This window comes from Lygodium microphyllum, chromosome 5, assembly GCF_053477565.2.
Source record: "Lygodium microphyllum isolate KBCC chromosome 5, Lygodium_microphyllum_v1.1.10, whole genome shotgun sequence".
Classification (NCBI taxonomy): Eukaryota; Viridiplantae; Streptophyta; class Polypodiopsida; order Schizaeales; family Lygodiaceae; genus Lygodium; species Lygodium microphyllum.
Window position 1 is genome coordinate 171,690,232 of NC_141139.1, and position 19,081 is coordinate 171,709,312.

A 19,081-nucleotide genomic window follows, 5' to 3' on the forward strand; every position below is an offset into this window, starting at 1 on the left:
GCAGCCCTAGCAATTTCCTACGGTTGCTAGCAACTTTCTTTAAGAATCATTTTGAAAAATATGTTCAATAATGCAATATGCAGTTTATTCCTTCCATGCTTAATCGAAGTGTACTATCATAATTCCGTTTTGTAAAGATGGGCATTAATTAATCTAATTAATGCATAAAGCCACTTGCTAGAAATGCATAGAAATCTTATGCTCACTTTATTTTGTTCGTTTTATTGAAAGATACTAATGATCGAATTCTTCCATCGTGAGCTATTTCTTTTAAATTAGTCAAAGTATTTAAATCGAAAGATGCATCCTATCTCCAAAAATGATCCACGCACGATTGAATTATAACGATGTAAATCAAAATTAGGAAGAAAAACCTGGACTTGTGGTGAAATGTCCACATGGATGTTAGGAGAAGATCCTCCTGTGGTTGCGCCTTGTGCTTTCTTAGGAGCCATCGCGAATGCGGCCTTTCCGTCTTGGATGCAGATTTATGATGTTGGCCATCTCCTTTGGACGTGAAACTCCCTTTGTGACTGATTTCACCATCTTTCAAAGTCAGCTTTAGAAGGCCTTATAGGTTTTTCCTCCTTAAATTTGGCTAAAGGGGAACTTGTGGGGAACCTAAGGGGAAAAAGGGTGTTTGTGAAGGCCAATAGCAAGGGGGTTCTAAAGGACCCCGAGGTTAAGATGAACCCCTGTGTAAGAACGCGGGGGGGGGGGGAACTTAATGGGCTTATAAAAGTGGATGGGATAACACGGAAAAGGGGCTTTGAAGGAGGCCACAAGAAAGGATTAAGGGGCCTTTGAATTCCGGGGGTGGGGAGAACCCACGGGGAGGGTTTTAAATCCCGGGGAGGGGAAAAGTGGGAACTTTTCGAGAGTAAGGTTTAATAAAGCCACGGGAAGGGGGCTTAATGGCCTTTTACAAGATCGGCTGGGACCCCATGGGAAAAAGGGGGAAAGCGAGGGGTGAAAAAGACCTTCTAAAGGAAGGCTTTAAGGAGACCACATGAAGGGGGGCTTCCTAGGAGGCTTTAGATCTGGGAGTTGCCGTGGAGCCCCCACATGGAGGATGGAAAAGGCGGCAGATGGCGTGCTCCCCTGTGATGGCGGCGCTGCTTCGGCAGCTGCGACTCTCTCCTCCCCTTCAACGGCAACGGCCGTGCTGAATCCTCACGACCTCTCCCTCCTCACAGCAGCCACACAGCCCTCCTTCACGGCAGCAAGCGTGGCCTTCAGCGCTTCCTCTCTCACAGCCTTCTCCTCCTCTACGGCAGCGTCGACAGTCTGACGGCCTCCTCTATCCTCTCCCCGACTACCAGAGGCCCTGGTTTTATAGGCGTGAGGGAGAGGTACCTCCCTCCACGCGGCCATTGGCATGGCCTCCACCCACTTGCGAGCTCCAACAAGGAGCTTGATGGCCCTTGCTATTCCCTTCTCCTCCAGCACGATAGCCGGCTGGAGGAGAGAGGGATAATTAATTAATTTTTTTTGTCATTATTCAATTAATTATCCTCATGACCTCCTATTAAGAGGAGGTTCATGCGAAGAACACGTTTATTTAGGAATCGGAGTTATTACCGATACAAGTATATTATACGTCATAATGTGTCTAGAAGATGGTGTATGAGAAGCTCACTCTCTATGAAGGGCCAACTATTGTGGCCCATGAGGATCTCCATGTGAAAAGATGTACATGTGGTGTGCAAGGTGAGAGAAATCCCTTCCAAGTTAGAACTTCCACTCTCAACATCTCTTTGTAAAAATTGACTTGCAACTATCAAAATTATACTGATGAAAATGTATGTGATCATATGATCCTCCATATTAACATGTATGTAATTTCATGCCTAGTCTATAAATATTTATATTGATTAATTTATTTATTACCCTCTTCCTCTCTCTAGATCTCTCTCTTCTCTGGCTCACTAGAGCGAGGAGATTACTTTCACAATTTACAAGAGAAGAACTTGAAAAAGAAATTGAATTAGAACTTGATTACGAGATGACTCAATTACAAGAGAATGCGTAATAAGCAAGCAATTTAGTGACACCTTGATTACAAGACAAGACAAGAACAAGACAAGAACTAGAAGAGGACTTACCTTGCAAGAGCCTCACAAGTGGTGTTGGCAAGACCGAAGGGCTTGTAGCCCATGACCCCTATTTATACTATAGCAGCCTAGGGAGGTTAAGGAGAACACTTGTCATTTAACAAGAGGATGCCGCATTTCATGTCTTGCATGTCAACACATGGCATGACATGCATAAAATTCCCCCTTGAGGAGCCTAGCTGGGTATTGTACACTTGACGTCCACACACACATGAGAATGTTTCCAATGAGTGGTTAGCTCGGTCGATAGGGCCGATATGTGAGTTTTTGAAGGTTGAAGGCTCAAATCCCTCACTTGGGTGGCTCTTTGGCATCTCACCTTTGCCAACATTCTTAGTACTTAACATTTAAAATGTTTTACCATACATTGCTATGTCTATGTAGAGGCCTTTTAGGCCACCAAAAAAAAAACACGTAAACGAGAAAAGAAAGAGGAAAATCATAGAAAATTATTTTGCTTAGTATCGTAGTCAATATAAGGTGATTTGGACTAATTTAATAATAATGGTTCTAAGGTGTAGAAGGTAAACCAAGGACCGTTAGATAACAACCAGTTACAGCTGCGCCTTCGGGTGAGAGGTGGCATGATGGCATCAGTAGGTGCTCTCGTAAGGCATTGAAATGCTAAAGGATACAAACGCATTCTACAAAAGAGCCATTGGAGGACTTGAATCATTGCAATTGTCGCACGTGGACTTGCGACGAAAGTGGACCTCTCAGACCACTATATACCTGAGAAGGCTAGACTGCTGTGGTTATTCAAAGGTTTTTGTACGACATGGAGTCTGCCAAGCCGTATGCACATCTCTCTCTCTCTCTCTCTCTCTCTCTCTCTCTCTCTCTCTGTGTATGCCTAGTATGGATACATCTGCTGATGCCTAAGCTCTGGTATTTGTCTGGTTGCTGCAGGTCAGGCGGCGGTGGGAAGGTGTCCTTCAAGGTCACCCTGACCTCGGATCCAAAGCTTCCCTTTAAAGTGTAAGTAATCTTTATGCTCTCTCTCTCTCTCTCTCTCTCTCTGCACACGCGCACATGCATGCTCTATTTTTGTTGCACGCTTGATTCGCCTGATCTGCTTCGCTTTGCTTGGTTTGTGCCAATCAACCTGCTGTTGAGACGATATCGTGATGACGTTTGCTGTATTGTCTTCCAATTGTGAGGTGTTATTAAGACAGCTACTGCCTTGATGCCGTCTTTTCCATTATTGCGTTCCAAAGATTACTCTGATAATGGAAGAAATGTAGTAAAGCGGACATTCAGCAAACAATACGATCAAGTCAAGACTTGGAAGACATATAAAGGGCTTAAGATTTTGCAAAATCGAGTATTATGACGTTACGCTCGTGTAGAATGCAATTCATGCATCTTTATGATCAAGGAATTGCTCAATTTACTTAATGTTTTCCCGCAGACTTTGGAAATATGTAGTCTTGTGCGTTAGCTTCTCAACTATCTTCGTTTTTTAATCTCCATGGGATGATTCTGCAAGTGCAAGCCAAGGAACCTGACTCCTTATGTCAGCTTAGGAGATGGTCATGGTTGGGGTGGGGGACAGGGATGATTTGAACATCTTTAACTATGACTACGGATTAAAAAAAGAAAGATCTGGCAAGTCCTACCTGAGTTTTCTACCAATTTGTTAAGAGTGGTAAATCTTATCTGATCGAGCCTTCAAATCTGTTTGAAAAATTAGTAAATTGGGACTTGTTTTGAGAGTAATGTCAGCATGAGAGAGGAAAAGTGGGAGTAGTTTGAGTGATTTTTATGTATTGACTAATTCCGTTTGTGTGTGCGGATGTAATTGCTATTTCAGTTTTAGTGTACCCGAGGAGGCACCATTTACAGCAGTCCTGAAATTCGCAGCAGAGGAATTCAAAGTTCCACCACAAACGAGTGCCGTTATCACAAATGGTATGCTTCATTTCTTCAATTGTCTTCTGGAACGTGCTCCTGAATTCTGTCATGTTTTATATAAGTATTTCTTTCATTCTGTTCTCTGCAGCTATCCCTCATTAAAGTGCATTAATGAATAGTTGTGCTGGCTCAGAGTTGGTTTTAATGCTTAGAACCTTTTCTCTAGTTCAGAAAGTCTGCCAGGTTTAGAAAAAAAGGTCACAACATGTACCAAATGTCAGTTGTTGTGGACTTGTATCCTTCAAGTGTAAAGAATAGTTTTGACTACTCCTTTTTTTGTCTTAGCTTGCTTCCTCTGGTGGGATGTATTGCTTTTTTTTCTGGGAGTTTATCTTTTGTGTGTAAATAAATTTGGCTTGCAAAACCAGGGATCCTTTTGCATCTTTGGCAAAGGTTGTTATCATAGCCTATAGGTTGGAGCTGCCAACCAATTGGAATTTGGAAGATGTGCCCAGTTTTTTCTATGGTCAAGGGAGGGTTATGTACTTTTATTTTTGGAGCGAGCAGAACCTGAGTTGGTGAATGAGGGAGGCCTTCATGAAGGTCATGACAGTGCAAGCTTAAGTACCTGTTGACATTTTGCTGTAAGATTCAGTGTGGCTGATGAGAATGAGTTTTTGGAGAATGGTCTACCACTTCATCAGACTTACCAAGAGGTTATCCGTTGAGGGAAATTTTATTGGTGCAGGGGGTGACCGGATCATGACATGAATTTAAAGGGCCCATCTTTTTGCATATGCAAATAAGGCTAACTTTTCTAAGGTGTGAGGACTATGGAGACCTGAGTTCTTGGCAGGCATTTTGGGTTTGGGAAAAGTTGGCAAATAGCATGAGTGAGGGGCTGGATGGAGCTGTGTCTTGGCAGGTTGGATAGGTTATTGGTTAGACCATTTAACAGGTTGGCCAAGCTGCAAGTCAGCCAGGTGCTTGGTTTTTTGTTCATAATTAAAGGCTATACATATCAAGGACGTGCATTTTTAACTTAATGCTCTTTGGACACGTACATTGTGCACATGCGAAGTGTAGATGTGAGGTTAAGTTAAATGTGTGCCATAGTGACAGACAATCCTGGCTTCGGCAAAGGGGGACATTGGCAGAAGTTGGAATCAATGTTAGTAGATTAGTTAGTTCATGATTGAGTCTGGTCTTTGTTAATGGGCTGAGCATTTATGATGCAGTTTCCTGATTTATTGGGGCCAGCCTGACTAGGCATTTATTGCTGGCCAACCTGTTTATGGCTGACCTAATTTTTAGTTGGCTGACTTTTTTCTGATTATGGCGTATTTATTGGTCATTGCTCCGTTCGATTCAGTCATCATACTCAGACATCTACAAGCCCTATTGGAGAGGGAGCTAGTGCCAATGCCAATGCCTACTCAGCTAGCGACTCACTGTTCTTGTACTGTCTCTTGTCTTGGTATATTGCTCCCATTTCATGAGCATTCTTCTGAGTTCTCTTTGTGATGTTCTTCTCTTTCTTTGTAGTTTCTCTCTTCTCTTGTGTTGTGCAATCTATTCCAGCAGATTCTCACACTTTCATTGCTGCATCCACTTCTAAAATGGTATCAGATGTCTGTCTTGGTTATGAGGTGCTGTTTTCTGCGGATACAGGTCTGCCATCACCTTCTGCTGCTGAGTGCTGCTCTTTCCCTGTGCTACTGCCTAGGTGACTTGTTCCTAACCAAAGGATGCTTGTTTGCAACCTTCTGTTGCCTGCATTTTGTCTACAGCAGTGTGCATTTTTAATTTGTCCCATAAGCCAAACCCTAATTTGGGAGGATCAACTCATCTATAAATAGCTGGCCTGCCCACCACTCAGCCTTATCCCTTGTCTTGTAGGTTTCAGCCATCAACTCTCCCTCTAGTGTGGCTGTCCAGCTCATCGTGATGACTACTACCATGTCATCATCAACCCCTGATGCCTTGTCCATTGCTGCCGCCTTGCTGCCCATCAACTTCTTCCCACCAAGCATCATGTACCTTGCGTTTATTGTAATGCAGGCTTAGTCTGCATTAGATCTTCCTCCTACAGCTGTTGCCTAGCCTTCAATTGCTGTAGTGATCGGCTGCCATCATCTTCAGGCAATTACATTACTGCATTTGCTAGTTTCAGCCCCAGAGATTGCTCTTTTGGTTTCCAGCCTGCTGCCCTTCCACTTCCTCCATCATCTCCGCTTCGACTAGTGGTTACAGCACTTGGGATTTGTCTTTGGTGGACATCACACTCCGGCTACTCCCTCAACCTACTCCCACAAGAGTCATCGAATGCTGGACAGCTTTGCCGTTAAGCATCTTGTACACTCTTTCCTTCATTTACAGCATTCATTCATTCACTTTAGAGTTATCTTTCTTCTCTCTTTGTGTTTCTGTTTGTGTTTTGTATTTTTGTATTTTCGTGTTTTGCATTTGTGTTCAAGTTTTGTGTGGTTCCAAGAAGGCTGAGAGGTGGTCTTCCCTAGGGAGGTAGCGTAGCTTCTCTACTCCTTGATATCCATATTCATATCAATGGTGGGCCATTGGTGTGGTGGATCCTTGATCTTCCCCTTAGTTAGTACCTTATGGCATCTCTAACAAGTTTGGTCATTATCTTCCCCTAGGCTAGTTTCTTAGGCATCCTAGGTCATAAGAGTGTAGCGATGCGGAAGCGTAGGACAAAGATTGAGAGAGAGTGAACACAGAGAGAATAGAGAGAGAAAAAAGGAGACGGTGAAACACAGAAAATCTGCGGTGCAGTATGCCGTATAGGAGTGCAAAAATATACACGAGTGCAGAGAAAATATCTGCGTGTGTCTCCGCCTTGAGATCCTTGATCTTCGTCAACCTGCGCATAGTTAGTCTCAGCAGACCAACTCTGTTGGATGTCAGATCAGAATAATTGAAAGTGTGCCACTAATTGACTATAAATAGCCAAGAAATAGTGCCCACCACTAGGTTGGCTGCAGTAAATGCAGCCGACTGCATAAAATATAATAAAAAACTGTCCGATTGCAGGCTACCACGTGGCACTTGTGCAGATTGTTGACGTGGCTGCTGACATGTCTTGCTGACGTGGCTCCTGCTGTCTATTCTACTGATGTGGCCAGGGAATGACTCTCTAATATCCCCTCTTAGATCTTGGACAGGGTAGAAGACTGAGGGATTTGGCATGTTGTCGAAGAAGAGCCTGAGGAGGTGCCTTTGTGAACAAATTGGCAAGATTATCCTCCATCTTGCAGTACTCCACATCAATGGTCCCATCTAGAAGCTTCTCTCGAATGAAGTGTACTGGATCTCAATGTGCTTCGTCCAGGCATGAAATACAGGATTCCGTACCAAGGCAATGCAACTCTCATTGTTGCACCGCTGAAGAGCAGGATAAGACTAGGGGCAGCCAAGCTCCTCCAACAATCTCCGAAGCCACATAATCTCGCATGTGGTGGAAAACGTAGCCCGATACTCCGCTTCTGTAGAAGAAAGGGCTACTGTGGGTTGCTTCTTGCTACTCCAAGAGATAACACCTGTACCCAAGGTAAAACAATAGCATGTAGTAGACCGCCGGTGGTCCACATCTCCAGCCCGATTTGAGTTGCTCCAACCTACAAGAACAAGATTAGAAGCATTTGTACCTACTAGATAAGAAATCCCTAAGTCAGACTGTCATGAGGACATGTATTTTTGAAACCTCACTTAACATGTGGATTAATTTTTAATCACATGATTAAGTAAATGATGCAGATGTGAGGTGCAACTGGGGTTAAAGTAAATTTACAAGCTTGGGACCCGAAGAAATCACGGGATGTCAAAGAAAAAAGTTGCTATAAGTTATGCCGCACAGTTACTTGGTGGTATGTGGTGCCAGTTGTTGGCCTAGGTCATCCATTTGGCCATAAGTGTCAGCTGGTAACATTGGAGAAGTGGCGTTTAATGGTATCTAACGCCAATCTGATGGTCAAAGATGACATAGAGACACTCGGGAATGGAAGTTGCCTAGCCAATTTAATTATTGACTAGTCAGATTATTTTTCAGGGCACCGAAGTAATTATTGGATTAATTTTCAGTATTTTAAGGCTGAAAATTAATATTTAATTATGAAAAATGCTGAAAAAACCCTTTGGGAAGGTTGTCACTTGTCAAAAATGCCCATGTAAGATTGAAAAACGTCTGTAGAGGCTGAAGAGAAGCATTTCTATAAATTCAGCCTGCAAGAGAGAGAGAGGGGAGGTTGTTGGTCTAATTTGTAGCCATTGGAGGACCTTCTGAGGCAGCCAGGGGCAAAAGAAGACCAATCAACAGCAGGAGATAGCATCTACAGGCTGTTGAGGCAGGGCAGCAACAGTAAATGACTGATTTTCTTCAGTTCTTTGCATCTACATGTTGTTGTGGCAGGGCAGCAGCTGCATTTGACCGATTTTCAGTCATTCTTTGCGACAAAACTCTGATTTTTCTCTCTCTATAGCTTTCCCTCTCATCTCCTAGCCATTTCACAACCTTGCTCCAAAGATCTCAGCATTTGGACCCTTGGAGGCTGAGAAATTGCAAATTTCTCTGCTGTAAATCCTAATTTACAGTAGAAATCAGGGTTTAACAGCAGCCTTGGGAAACGTGCCAGAAATTGGTGAAGGTGGATTTCAGTTGAATTCAGGTGGAGGACTAGCCAGCCATTGAATTTGGAGCATTTCCATCATCTATGAAGTGGGTGAAGGCCAATTGAGTGCCGAAATCAAGGGGCAAAATAGTTTGAAGACTTGCTGGTCACTTTGGACAGCAAGGGGAGTTGAAATACTGAAAGGGATTGGGAGAATCCCATTGTAAGTCAACTTTTTCTTCAATAAAGCTAAAGAAATACCGAAAGGGGTGCCAAAATTTGGGGCCAATCGGGTGTGCATCGTCCAAGATCAGCTGGTAAATTTGTATTTTTAGATTTGCATTTATTGTTTGCTGCTGTAATTAAGTTGTAATTAGGGATTTACCACCCTATTCGAGGAGGAAGGCTGGTTTCACAGATGTCTCCGTCAAATACTTAAGGATCCTCAGGGCAGCCTGGCAATGCACCTGTTGGGGTTTACTCATGAACCCCACCAAAAGACCCACAGCAAAACAAAGTTCAACACATGTGTTGAGTAGCCAAATCAAGGATCCAATCAATTGACGGTAGCGGAAAGCATCCGTTAAGGGAGAATCTGAGTGTGAAGTGGCTTTCCAGTTCGGATCCATAGGAGTAGAAATGGTCTGACAAGTCTTCATCTCAAAAGTCACCAAGAGCTCCCGAATGTATCTCTGTTGAGAGATAAAAATCCCCCTCTGAGACTGATAAATCTCGTGACCCAAGAAGAAATAAAGAAGCCCCAAATCCGTCATATCGAATGCTTGATGTAAAGGTGTCTTGGTCTCTTGCACTTTTTGTGCATGATCCCTTGTCAGAATCAAATCATCAACATACAACACAATGGTGGAGCGCCGATATCCCAACTTTGACTGAAGAAATGAGTTAATCTTCTCGTTCCATGCACGTGGAGCTTGCTTGATGCCATACAAGGCCTTCTTCAACCTGTGGACTTTCCCATCCGAGGATCCAAAGCCAGGAGGTTGCTCGACATAGATATCCTCCTGCAAGTCACCATTGAGAAAGGCCGACTTTACATTCAACTGATAGACATGCCATCTCTCGTGGCTAGCCAAGGCAAGAACAGCTTGAATAGTCGCCATACGAGCAGTGGAGGCAAAGTGTCACCAGGTGGTGGTACTTTTTACAGTTGCTTTTCTTATTTACTTATATAAATATTTTATTTTTCTTTTCTTTTGTTGCTGTTGCTTTTTATCCCCAGAGTTCTCTTGGAATAAGCAAGATCTTTGCATAGCTAGAAGAGGTAGCCATTGGGACAAATTGGACTAATGGTTTGTCTGAGCCTTAGGACCAGTTCCATATTGATTGGGCACTGGAGAATAGAATGCCAGTGGTTTGGGACTGTGTGCTTAGCCACTGGAGATGGTGTAGAACAATGAACCTGGCCAAGATAGAAGATGCACATGTGAGAATGCTCACGGAATAAAAGTCACTTAACTGAGCCACATTACACTTTTGATGTGGACGCAATGATAAAAGTTGCATAGAACAACTTGAGAAATGCAAGGGTCACCATCCCTAAAATTTAGGGAGTTACTATTTTTGGACCCCAGAATCTGTTCGCGTCATTGTCTTTGTTTTTACACGAGGATTAATTCTTTGGTTTGTGCCGATGTCAAATTTTGTATCTAACATGGAGAATTTTAGACCGGAAGGTTTAAACGGGAAAATTGTTATATGTATGCCATGTGGCACAAATTCCCAAAAGAGAGAGAGAGAGCATTTAAAAAAAACGTAATAGGCATATGGGGCAGATGGGAGAATGAAGTTTTGAGGAGCTGAGGGCAGATTGCTGCAAGAAAACCAGCCATGGAGAGTACTCCTACGTCTTTGACTCAAGCACAGAGGTAGAGCTTGCTCCCTCTAATCACCTCTCTCTCTATTCTCAGAAGAAATGCTTTGCATGATGGATTGATTTCATCAAAGGTACAATTCTGTGTTTTACTCTGCTCATGCTGAATAAGAACAGTGAACTCTGTTCATCCTGAATAAGAATAGTGAACTCTGCACATGTTCATCCTGAATAAGAACAGTGAACTCTGCACATGCTAAATCGTAAGAACAGTGAACTTTGCTCATGCTGAATAAGAATAGTGAACTCTGCACATGTTGAATCATAAAAACAGTGAACTCTGCTCGTGTTGAATAAGTACAGTGAACTCTGCTCATGCTAAATGAGAACAGTGAACTCTGCACATGCTGATTCGTAAGAACAGTAAACTCTGCGCATGCTCATTGCTGAAGAACAGTGAACTTTGCACATGCTGAACAGTAAGAACAGTGTGCTCGACAGTAAGAACAATGAATTCTGCACATGCTGGACAGTAAGGGATGTTGATCTGGACATGCTGTACTGTTCCTATGTAGCAGGGATTTACTTAGAATAGATGAAAACCAACTATTCACAGGTTATGTATTTTGGAACATTACCATTTTTGTAATTTTCTATCTTTTAATTGATAAAGAAATACCGAGAGGGGCCCCAGTCTTCGGGGCCAATCTGGTGTTGAGCGAGGGAGAGAGGTCTCTGTTTATGTGTGTGTATGTAAAGTCCAGGTGTTAATTGAAGGAACTACCGCTTTATGTGAGTCATAGACCGGTTGCATGGTTCCATCCCCAGGATTTAAATTCTTTTCTATAAGAATTTAAGCTCGGAGAGTTTTGGGCGAAAAGGCCATACACACAGGTTTTACAGAGATTATAGGACTAGAGAGATTGCAGACATGGATAGAGGCAAAGGAAAACTCCCTCATGAAGAAGAGAGTTCTTCTTCTGCTCATAGACACCAAAGAGAGAGTATCGGTGCACAGGTGTCAGAACCTTCTAGAACCGAGATCGAACCACATGATGAGGAGCAAGAACAGGAGGACTTGTTTATGGCACAACTCCTCAGTATGGTTGGCTCTTTCCAATAGCTGGTAAAGAATCATCGGATGCAAAAATTTTTGAAGTCACATAATGAGGATTCTCAGGCTGAGTCATCATATCATACCATGGAGCGCTCAAAAAGGCAAATCTCTAATGTGCGTGAGCATGTGGAAAAGACACCAAACATGGAGACAAGTCCAGTGCAACAAGAAGCACAAGCACAGGATCAGGGAGTGAATGGTCAAGGCAGTTATGCACAAGTGGCACAACAGACTATCCCTCCTCAGTTTGCTACTTATCCTGGTTACTTTGGTGGTGGGTCAGTTTTTCAAGCAATGGCTGGATTACCCACAGGTTATCAGGGATACTTGCCTAGAGGGCCACCAAAAAAATGCCTATTGAGGCAGTGAACCCACTTTATGCTAATATTGGTCTACAGCCTGGTTATCAAACTCTGCAGAGTCCTTATTTGATGCTTGGAGTACAAAATGTAGCTGCTGGTTTTTCTTAGCCTAGTGGGCATATGGCAGCTAAGACAGGTGAAATGAATGCTGATAATGCACCTAAGGGACTCCCCTTTTTACAGCCACCTGTTTATGATAACCTGACACCAAAAAGTGCAAAGCCTAAAGACTATAAAGAGGGTGGTCAGGCAATAAAGTTTGAAACCTTCAGTGGTATGCAAGATAAGCTGAAAACTTTAACATTCATACAACAGTTTGATGCAGCTTACATAGGAGGGAATTTTACTGAGACTTCTAAGGTGCGGAAGGCTGCAACTTTTTTGAAAGATAATGCTTTGCAATGGTGGAACATATTGTTGATGCAAGGATATGCACCTGCCACTTGGGTTCATTTCAAACAGTTGTTTGCAGCCTCATGGTTAACTAACATGTTTGAAGTAGATGTCATGGCTGCATGTGGCATAAATTGGATGCGGCAAATTGTACGGATTTAGAAGAGTACAATAAGAAAAATTTTGGGAAGCACTTTTGCCTGTGAGTTCTTACAGGAAAGTGCTCTTGTCAGAACAAATTGAAAAGTACTGTTGCAGTTTGCCCAAAGCCATCAGGGATTATTGTACCAAGACTAGGGTTACAAATATGATACAGTTAATTGAAAATGCTGGTGTGGCAAATGCATTGTTGAAAGGAAAAGCTAACAACTTTAAAGGCACTGAAAAGAAGGATTCTCAGTTTAAGCAGGATCCTGGCAAGAAGAAGAAGCAATTTCCAGAAAAGACCAGTTTTACAAAGAAGTCTTTTTGGAAGAAAAGATTTCAGCAGGAACCTTAGACTTCTTTTAAACAGGGTAAAGGACAAAAGGGGCCTCTTTTTGGCAAATCATTTGAAGAAAGAAAGGCTTTAATGATGGTTGGAAAATGCTTTATTTGTGAACAGAAAGGCCATATTGCTTCTAAGTGCCCACAGCAATTTTCTAAAGATGTAGAGGATAAAGATGCGCCAAGTAAAAAGAAGCCCAGCATTGGCTTAGTGCTTGATATGGTGGGAGATCAATCAGTTGATGATGCTACAGAATTGTGCAGAGCTTGTGGAAAGATCAAAGATTCCACAATGCTTATTTTCTTTGATCCTGGAGCTCATGCAAACTTTATCTCACCAGTATTGGCAGCTAAATTGGGTATACGTCCCAAGGAAATGGGACCAGTTGGACAGGCTGATTTGGCATGCCTAGGACATATTGAACGTGTCATCCCCATTCTTGGCAAACTTGGTATGCATATTCAGAGCTATGTGGACACAGAGGAGTTCCATATTATGCCTCTAGAGGGCTGTGATGTTCTGTTGGGTATCCCATGGTGCCACAGGAAGCATGCTATCTTGGATACTTACAATAGAACGATTACTCTTGTACATAGGAGCAAGACTCATGTGTTAGATGTGAAGCTTAAAGGAGAGTCTATCCCAGTTGTTTCTGCTTCCGCAATTACTTGTGTAATGTAAAATCATATTTCTACGTACTTGGTTTTGCAAAGCAAGTTAATGAAGTTGACAGTAATGTGTCTGTACTAGCTGAAAGTAGAAGGGCTTTCTTGGATAAATTCACTGACTGTTTCTCAGATTCGTTACCAGAAGAGTTACCCCCTGAGAGGCGTGAAGATCATACCATAGATCTTATTCCAGGGACTAGTCCTCCCAATAGACCACCATACAAGGTCAGTGCAGCGCAACAGAAAGAGATTATGACACAGGTTAATGAGCTTTTAGAGAAAGGACTAATTCAGCCCAGTAGTTCTCCGTTTTGTTCACCTGTGTTGCTAGTTCAAAAAAAGGATGGCTCTTGGCGAATGTGTATTGACTACAGAGCCTTGAATAAGAACACGATCAAGAATAGGCTTTCGATTCCGAGGATAGATGACATTCTTGATCGATTACAGGGAGCATGTATGTTTAGCAGGATAGATTTAAAAAGTGGATACCATTAGATCAGAATCAGGCTAGAGGATATCCATAAGATTGTTTTTAGAACGACATTTGGTCTCTATGAATTTTTAGTCATGCCATTTGGATTGACCAATGCTCCTGCTATGTTTAACAGGATGATTGATAGAATTTTCTGCCCTTATCGAAGTTTCGTTGGTACATTCTTTGATGATATGATTATCTTTTCAAAGAATGAAGAGGAGCATAGAAAACACCTAGTTGCAGTCTTTAATGAGCTCAAGCGTAACAAATTGCTCATTAATGGTAAGAAGAGTGAATTCTTTTTGAAAGAGATTCACTTTTTTGGGCACATAGTTTCTAAAGATGGTGTGAAGATGGATCTTGCAAAGATAGAAGCAATTGTCTCTTGGCCAAACTTGAAAACTGTTCATGATGTCTGCAGTTTTCTTGGTCTATGCTCTTACTACAGGAGATTTGTAAGACACTTTGCAGAGATTGCTTCTCCTTTACATATGCTTGAAAAGAAGGATGTCAAATGGCAATGGACTAACAAAGAGAAATCAGCATTTAGATGTTTGAAGGGGAAAATGACTATGATCCAGTACTTATTTTGCCAGATCTGTCTAAGCCATTTGTAGTGCAGTGTGATGCATGTGGAAACAACATTGGTGCTGTATTAATGCAGAATGACCGAGTTGTGGCATACGAGAGTAGAGTACTTTCTGTTGTTGAAAGAACTTACCAAATTTATGAGAAAGAATTATTGGTTGTGATCCATGCACTCTCTAGTTGGAAGCACTATTTGCTTGGTGCTGATTTTTTAGTGCAAACGGATCATCAAACACTTAGATACTTTCTCACACAGGCTAAATTGTCAGAGAAACACATGCGTTGGGCAAATTTCCTATCTATGTGTCATTTTCAGATAGTGCATGTGAAAGGTAAGAAGAATGTAGTTGCAGATGCTTTATCTCGCAAACCATAGGTGTCAGCTGTTTCAATTCCTTATCACCATGAATTAGATGATATGAAAGAGCAGTATGCTGATGATGAAGATTTCTCTGAAATCTATGAACAGTCGATCAATGGCCAACATCATGATCATTATGTGTTCAAAGAAGGCTTTATCATAATGCATGGAAGACTATGCATTACAAAACAGCTAAGGCCAAAAGTTTTATTAGAAAGTCATGCTTCACCATATGCAGGACATCGTGGTATTGATGCTACAGTCAAAGGGGTAGAGACTTTCTTCTATTGGCCAGCCTTGAGATCTAATATTGATGCATATGTCAGATCTTGCCTTGTATAAAAGGCACCAGGGTTATTGCAACCATTGCCTATTCCAGAAAGGCCATGGGAAAGTATTGCCATGGATTTCATTTTTGATATTCCAAGAACTTCTTCAGGGAATGATGGAATGTGGACTATCATTTACAGATTCAGCAAACAGGCACATTTCATTCCTGTTAGGAAAAAGATTAAGTCAGAACACATGGTAAAGATATTTATGCAAAATATCTTCAAGTACCATGGAATGCCACGGTCAATTGTGAGTGATAGAGACCCAAGAATGACTAGCTTGTTTTGGAAAGCATTGTTTGAAAACATGGGCACTACACTGAAATTTTCATCTTCTTTCCATCCACAAACTGATGGACAGTCTGAAGAAGCAAATTCGACTGTTTTAGATTTACTAAAGTGTTATGTTTCAGATCATAAGACTTCTTGGGAACACTACTTGCCATTGGTTGAGTATGCATACAATAATATGGTGCACTCATCTACTGGCAAAGCACCTTTTGAGATTGTGGAAGGTGGAAAGAAATTGCCTCCCATTTTGCAGACAAAAGATAACATCTTTGAAGCAAATCGTTATTAAAAAGATTGGGAAGAAGTATATAAAAAGGTCAAGTATGCCCTAGGAAAGTCACAAGCTAAACAGAAAAGAGCTGTTGATAGTCATCGTCGGGAGCTCTTGTTCAAAAAGGATGATTGGGTCTTATTGCGTTTTGAAAAGACACGTTTGAGAAAACAGAAGGGCAAGGAACGTTTGTTTCCAAAGTTGAGTATGCATTATTATGGCCCTTTTCAAGTCTCAGAGAAGATCAATGATGTAGCATATAGGTTGAAATTGCCAGAGAATTGGAAAATTCATAATGCATTCCATGTGAGCCTATTGAGGCCTTTTATTGGTGAACTGCCAGAAGATTTGGTTCAAAAGGAACAGCCTGAAGTAGAGGAATTAGATGAGATTCTAGTTCGTGAGCAGATCCTGGCACATAAGGATAGGAAAGTGAAAGGTAGAGTTATAAAAAGATTTTTGGTGAAGTTCAAGAACTATTCACCAATGGATGCCAAATGGATGGAAGAGGCTAAATTGGCAGATTCGCCTCAGTTATTGCAACTTTACCGAGAAGCTTTCTTACTGGAATCCACAGTGACTTAGAATGCTTTTTGAAGCAATGTACATTCCCTATTGTACAGTTGAATATTGTATCTCATTGAATGAAATCATAGTGCTTTGAAGTTGTATTTGTTACACTTCAGTTGAATGAATATGCATGTTGAGACACTAGTAGTTCGCATGCACAGACATTGCTTCGATATGTTCCACAACAGACAGAGTAGTAGTCTGGACCATATAGAATCTTATATTCAAGTTAGCACGTGGAACAGCACACCTTGCTTTGAAGGGCATAATCAAAGTCTGATTGGCCCATTGTTGATGGCAGATCTGAAGATAGGACAGGTAGGACTGACAGAGGATTGAGATTGCAGATCTGTTAGTAGGGTAGCATTGGAAGTATGATGACTTCAGTTGCTGTGACTTGAGATGCACACACATTGCTTCGATATGTTCTGCAGCAGATGGAGTGGCAGTCTGGACACACAAGAATCTTATATTGAAGCTAGTACGTGTGGCAGACGTGATATTGTAACTGCTGGGTTTCATTGACAGCATGTCATTGCATGTTATGAAGATGAGGAAAGATAGTGAAGAAGATGATGCACTTATGGCTGATCTCTGATACCATATGTTGGAAATGGGAGAGATGTACACTAAAGAAATGGGAGATTCAAAGATGGAGAATGGGAGAGATGTACACTAAAGAAATGGGAGATTCAAAGATGGAGAAATTGTCAAGAGACTGTTTCTTAATAAATTGGAAAATATAGCATGTGAAACAGAAGATACATGGCCCTATTTATATAGGGCAAGAGCAACTAGCTTGACCTTTGTTTAATGCACCTAAAGTGTGTTCACATGTGAGTGACAGTTTACTTAATAGATGTCTCACCAAGGCTTTACCCAGCAGCCTTGGGGATCTCTTGAACAGAGTTGGGAACCTCAGGCATTTGTTCCATCTCTGGCTTTTTGCATTCTCTCTCTTATGCTGTCATACCTTCATTGTGCTTCTGTTTCTATCAGCATGGGCAGCTAATAGTGACATAGCAGCCCACTTCTCCAATCGTGCTAGAGGTGCAGTAGGATCAATTGCTATTTGTGGGGCCTATGAAGGTTGTGGTCACAGTACTGCATTTGGATCGTAGACTGATCAGTTGTTGGTCAGATTGATTGTGGGTGCCCTACAGGGGTCTTCTGGACCTTGTGGGGATCTCATTGTCCTAATGCGAACACATGTTCTTTAGAAGATCCCTGCATAATCACACTATGATTGCTTAGCGAGCAATATCAATATTCAGGGTTTTGCCACTGATTCTGTATTCAAAACACTCAAACAGAATAATGGGTTTATAAAAGAAAACGTGCACAGAATTTGTTGTACAGAATATTGGATTTCAAGATATTGATTGTACTGTTCCTCATTTGTACAGAGCCTACTTTATCGTCTGCTTTTCCTTTTGTATATACTGAACCTACTTAGGATATACAAGTCTACTTGGGCCATACTTAATTGATTAATTATGGTATTACCTTTTTGTTTTTATTTATGTAAATAGTCTTTCTTTGATATAACCTTAATATGTTGGGTCTTACTTAAATCTGTTTACATCTGACTTTCAGATGGTGTTGGGATAAACCCTCAGCAGAGTGCAGGTAACTCGATCATTCAAAGCTGCCATTCACAAAAATTATTAGGTTTTTTTGCCCTACATAGCTGGTGATATGGAGTGCTTGTTCATCAGTTAGTGAATTGATGATGTTGCATGAATTCAGGTAATGTTTTCTTGAAACATGGACCAGATCTGCGGCTCATTCCTCGTGACAGGGTTGGAGGTGCACTATAATAAAATACAGTCTAATCTGCATGCTGCAAGAGAAAAATAAGTGATTGTTTTAACAGACACCTGATTGAAGAGAGTGCCATTTGAAAAGAGACAGCTTAACCACCATGTAAATGGATGTTTTTATCTATACACGTGCAATTTGACGGGTGTAGGGATACTGCTCCCCTAATTGCTAATCTAATATGAGTTGGAAGTTTGTGGCTAAGCCTCAAGGTTTAACTTGAATGAAGAAGTTTGAGCAAATGTGATGTAAAAATAGTTTCTTTATCATTCAATTGGGCCAGTTGTTTACTTGCAAGCCAATTAAAGAGGACTTGGTCAAAACTTGAGGTTCAACTTGTATGCTGAAGCTTTTTAGGCAAATTTGGAATATTGGTGTTAGAATTTGGATGTTAAATTGGAAGGATCAAACAACATAAAGAATTTGGATGGTAAATTGGAAGGATCAAATGATAAATTGGAAGGATCAAACACCATAAAGTTGACTAGAGTACCTACATTATATCAATTAATTATTGGTAGACCTCGAATGCAGTTTGAAGAAATATATTTAATAATATATAGAGAATTTCCCCCTCTGGCGTACTGCCTTCTTTTGTTTCGTGCTTTGAAGGTTTTTCTTTTGGTTTGGATGGAAGTAAAGGTATTGCAAAAGTTCTGGATCCTATTATAAAGCTCTAGAAAGATAGCCTTTAAGAAGAGTAATCAAAATAGAGAATTGTGAACTTAATCTTCACACACACACACACACACACACACACACGGTACTCATCGGACCCATCTTCACACATGCATGTATGCACGAATGAGGCATCTTACAAGGCTACACTTCTCTCTCTCTCTCTTTAAGTATAGATATTTGTGATTGGCACTAACCTTTAGCGAATTAGTAAGGAATGGAGACATTTTTGGTGTGTAGAAG

The 19,081-nt window shown here is 41.4% G+C and overlaps 3 protein-coding genes and 1 pseudogene across 3 annotated transcripts; all 4 read left to right on the plus strand.

Annotated features, from left to right (window-relative positions):
- The first annotated feature begins 2,682 nt into the window (after positions 1–2,682).
- On the plus strand, positions 2,683–18,364 carry CCP2 (ubiquitin-fold modifier). The gene is made up of 5 exons (XM_087678754.1): positions 2,683–2,909; positions 3,024–3,092; positions 3,928–4,025; positions 17,936–17,968; positions 18,089–18,364. Exons 1-5 carry the CDS (start codon positions 2,893–2,895, stop codon positions 18,157–18,159), a joined length of 288 nt encoding a protein of 95 aa, XP_087534880.1. The 5' UTR covers positions 2,683–2,892; the 3' UTR covers positions 18,160–18,364.
- Positions 11,356–12,011, plus strand: LOC148036698 (uncharacterized; annotated as a pseudogene).
- LOC148036699 (uncharacterized) lies at positions 12,024–12,458 on the plus strand. The gene has a single exon (XM_087678753.1). The coding sequence runs from the start codon at positions 12,024–12,026 to the stop codon at positions 12,456–12,458; it is 435 nt and encodes a 144-aa protein (XP_087534879.1).
- LOC148036700 (uncharacterized) lies at positions 12,868–13,946 on the plus strand. Its single transcript, XM_087678751.1, is given in 2 exon segments — positions 12,868–13,483; positions 13,486–13,946. Coding segments are annotated over 2 exon segments (1,077 nt in total).
- Positions 18,365–19,081: the final 717 nt, after the last annotated feature.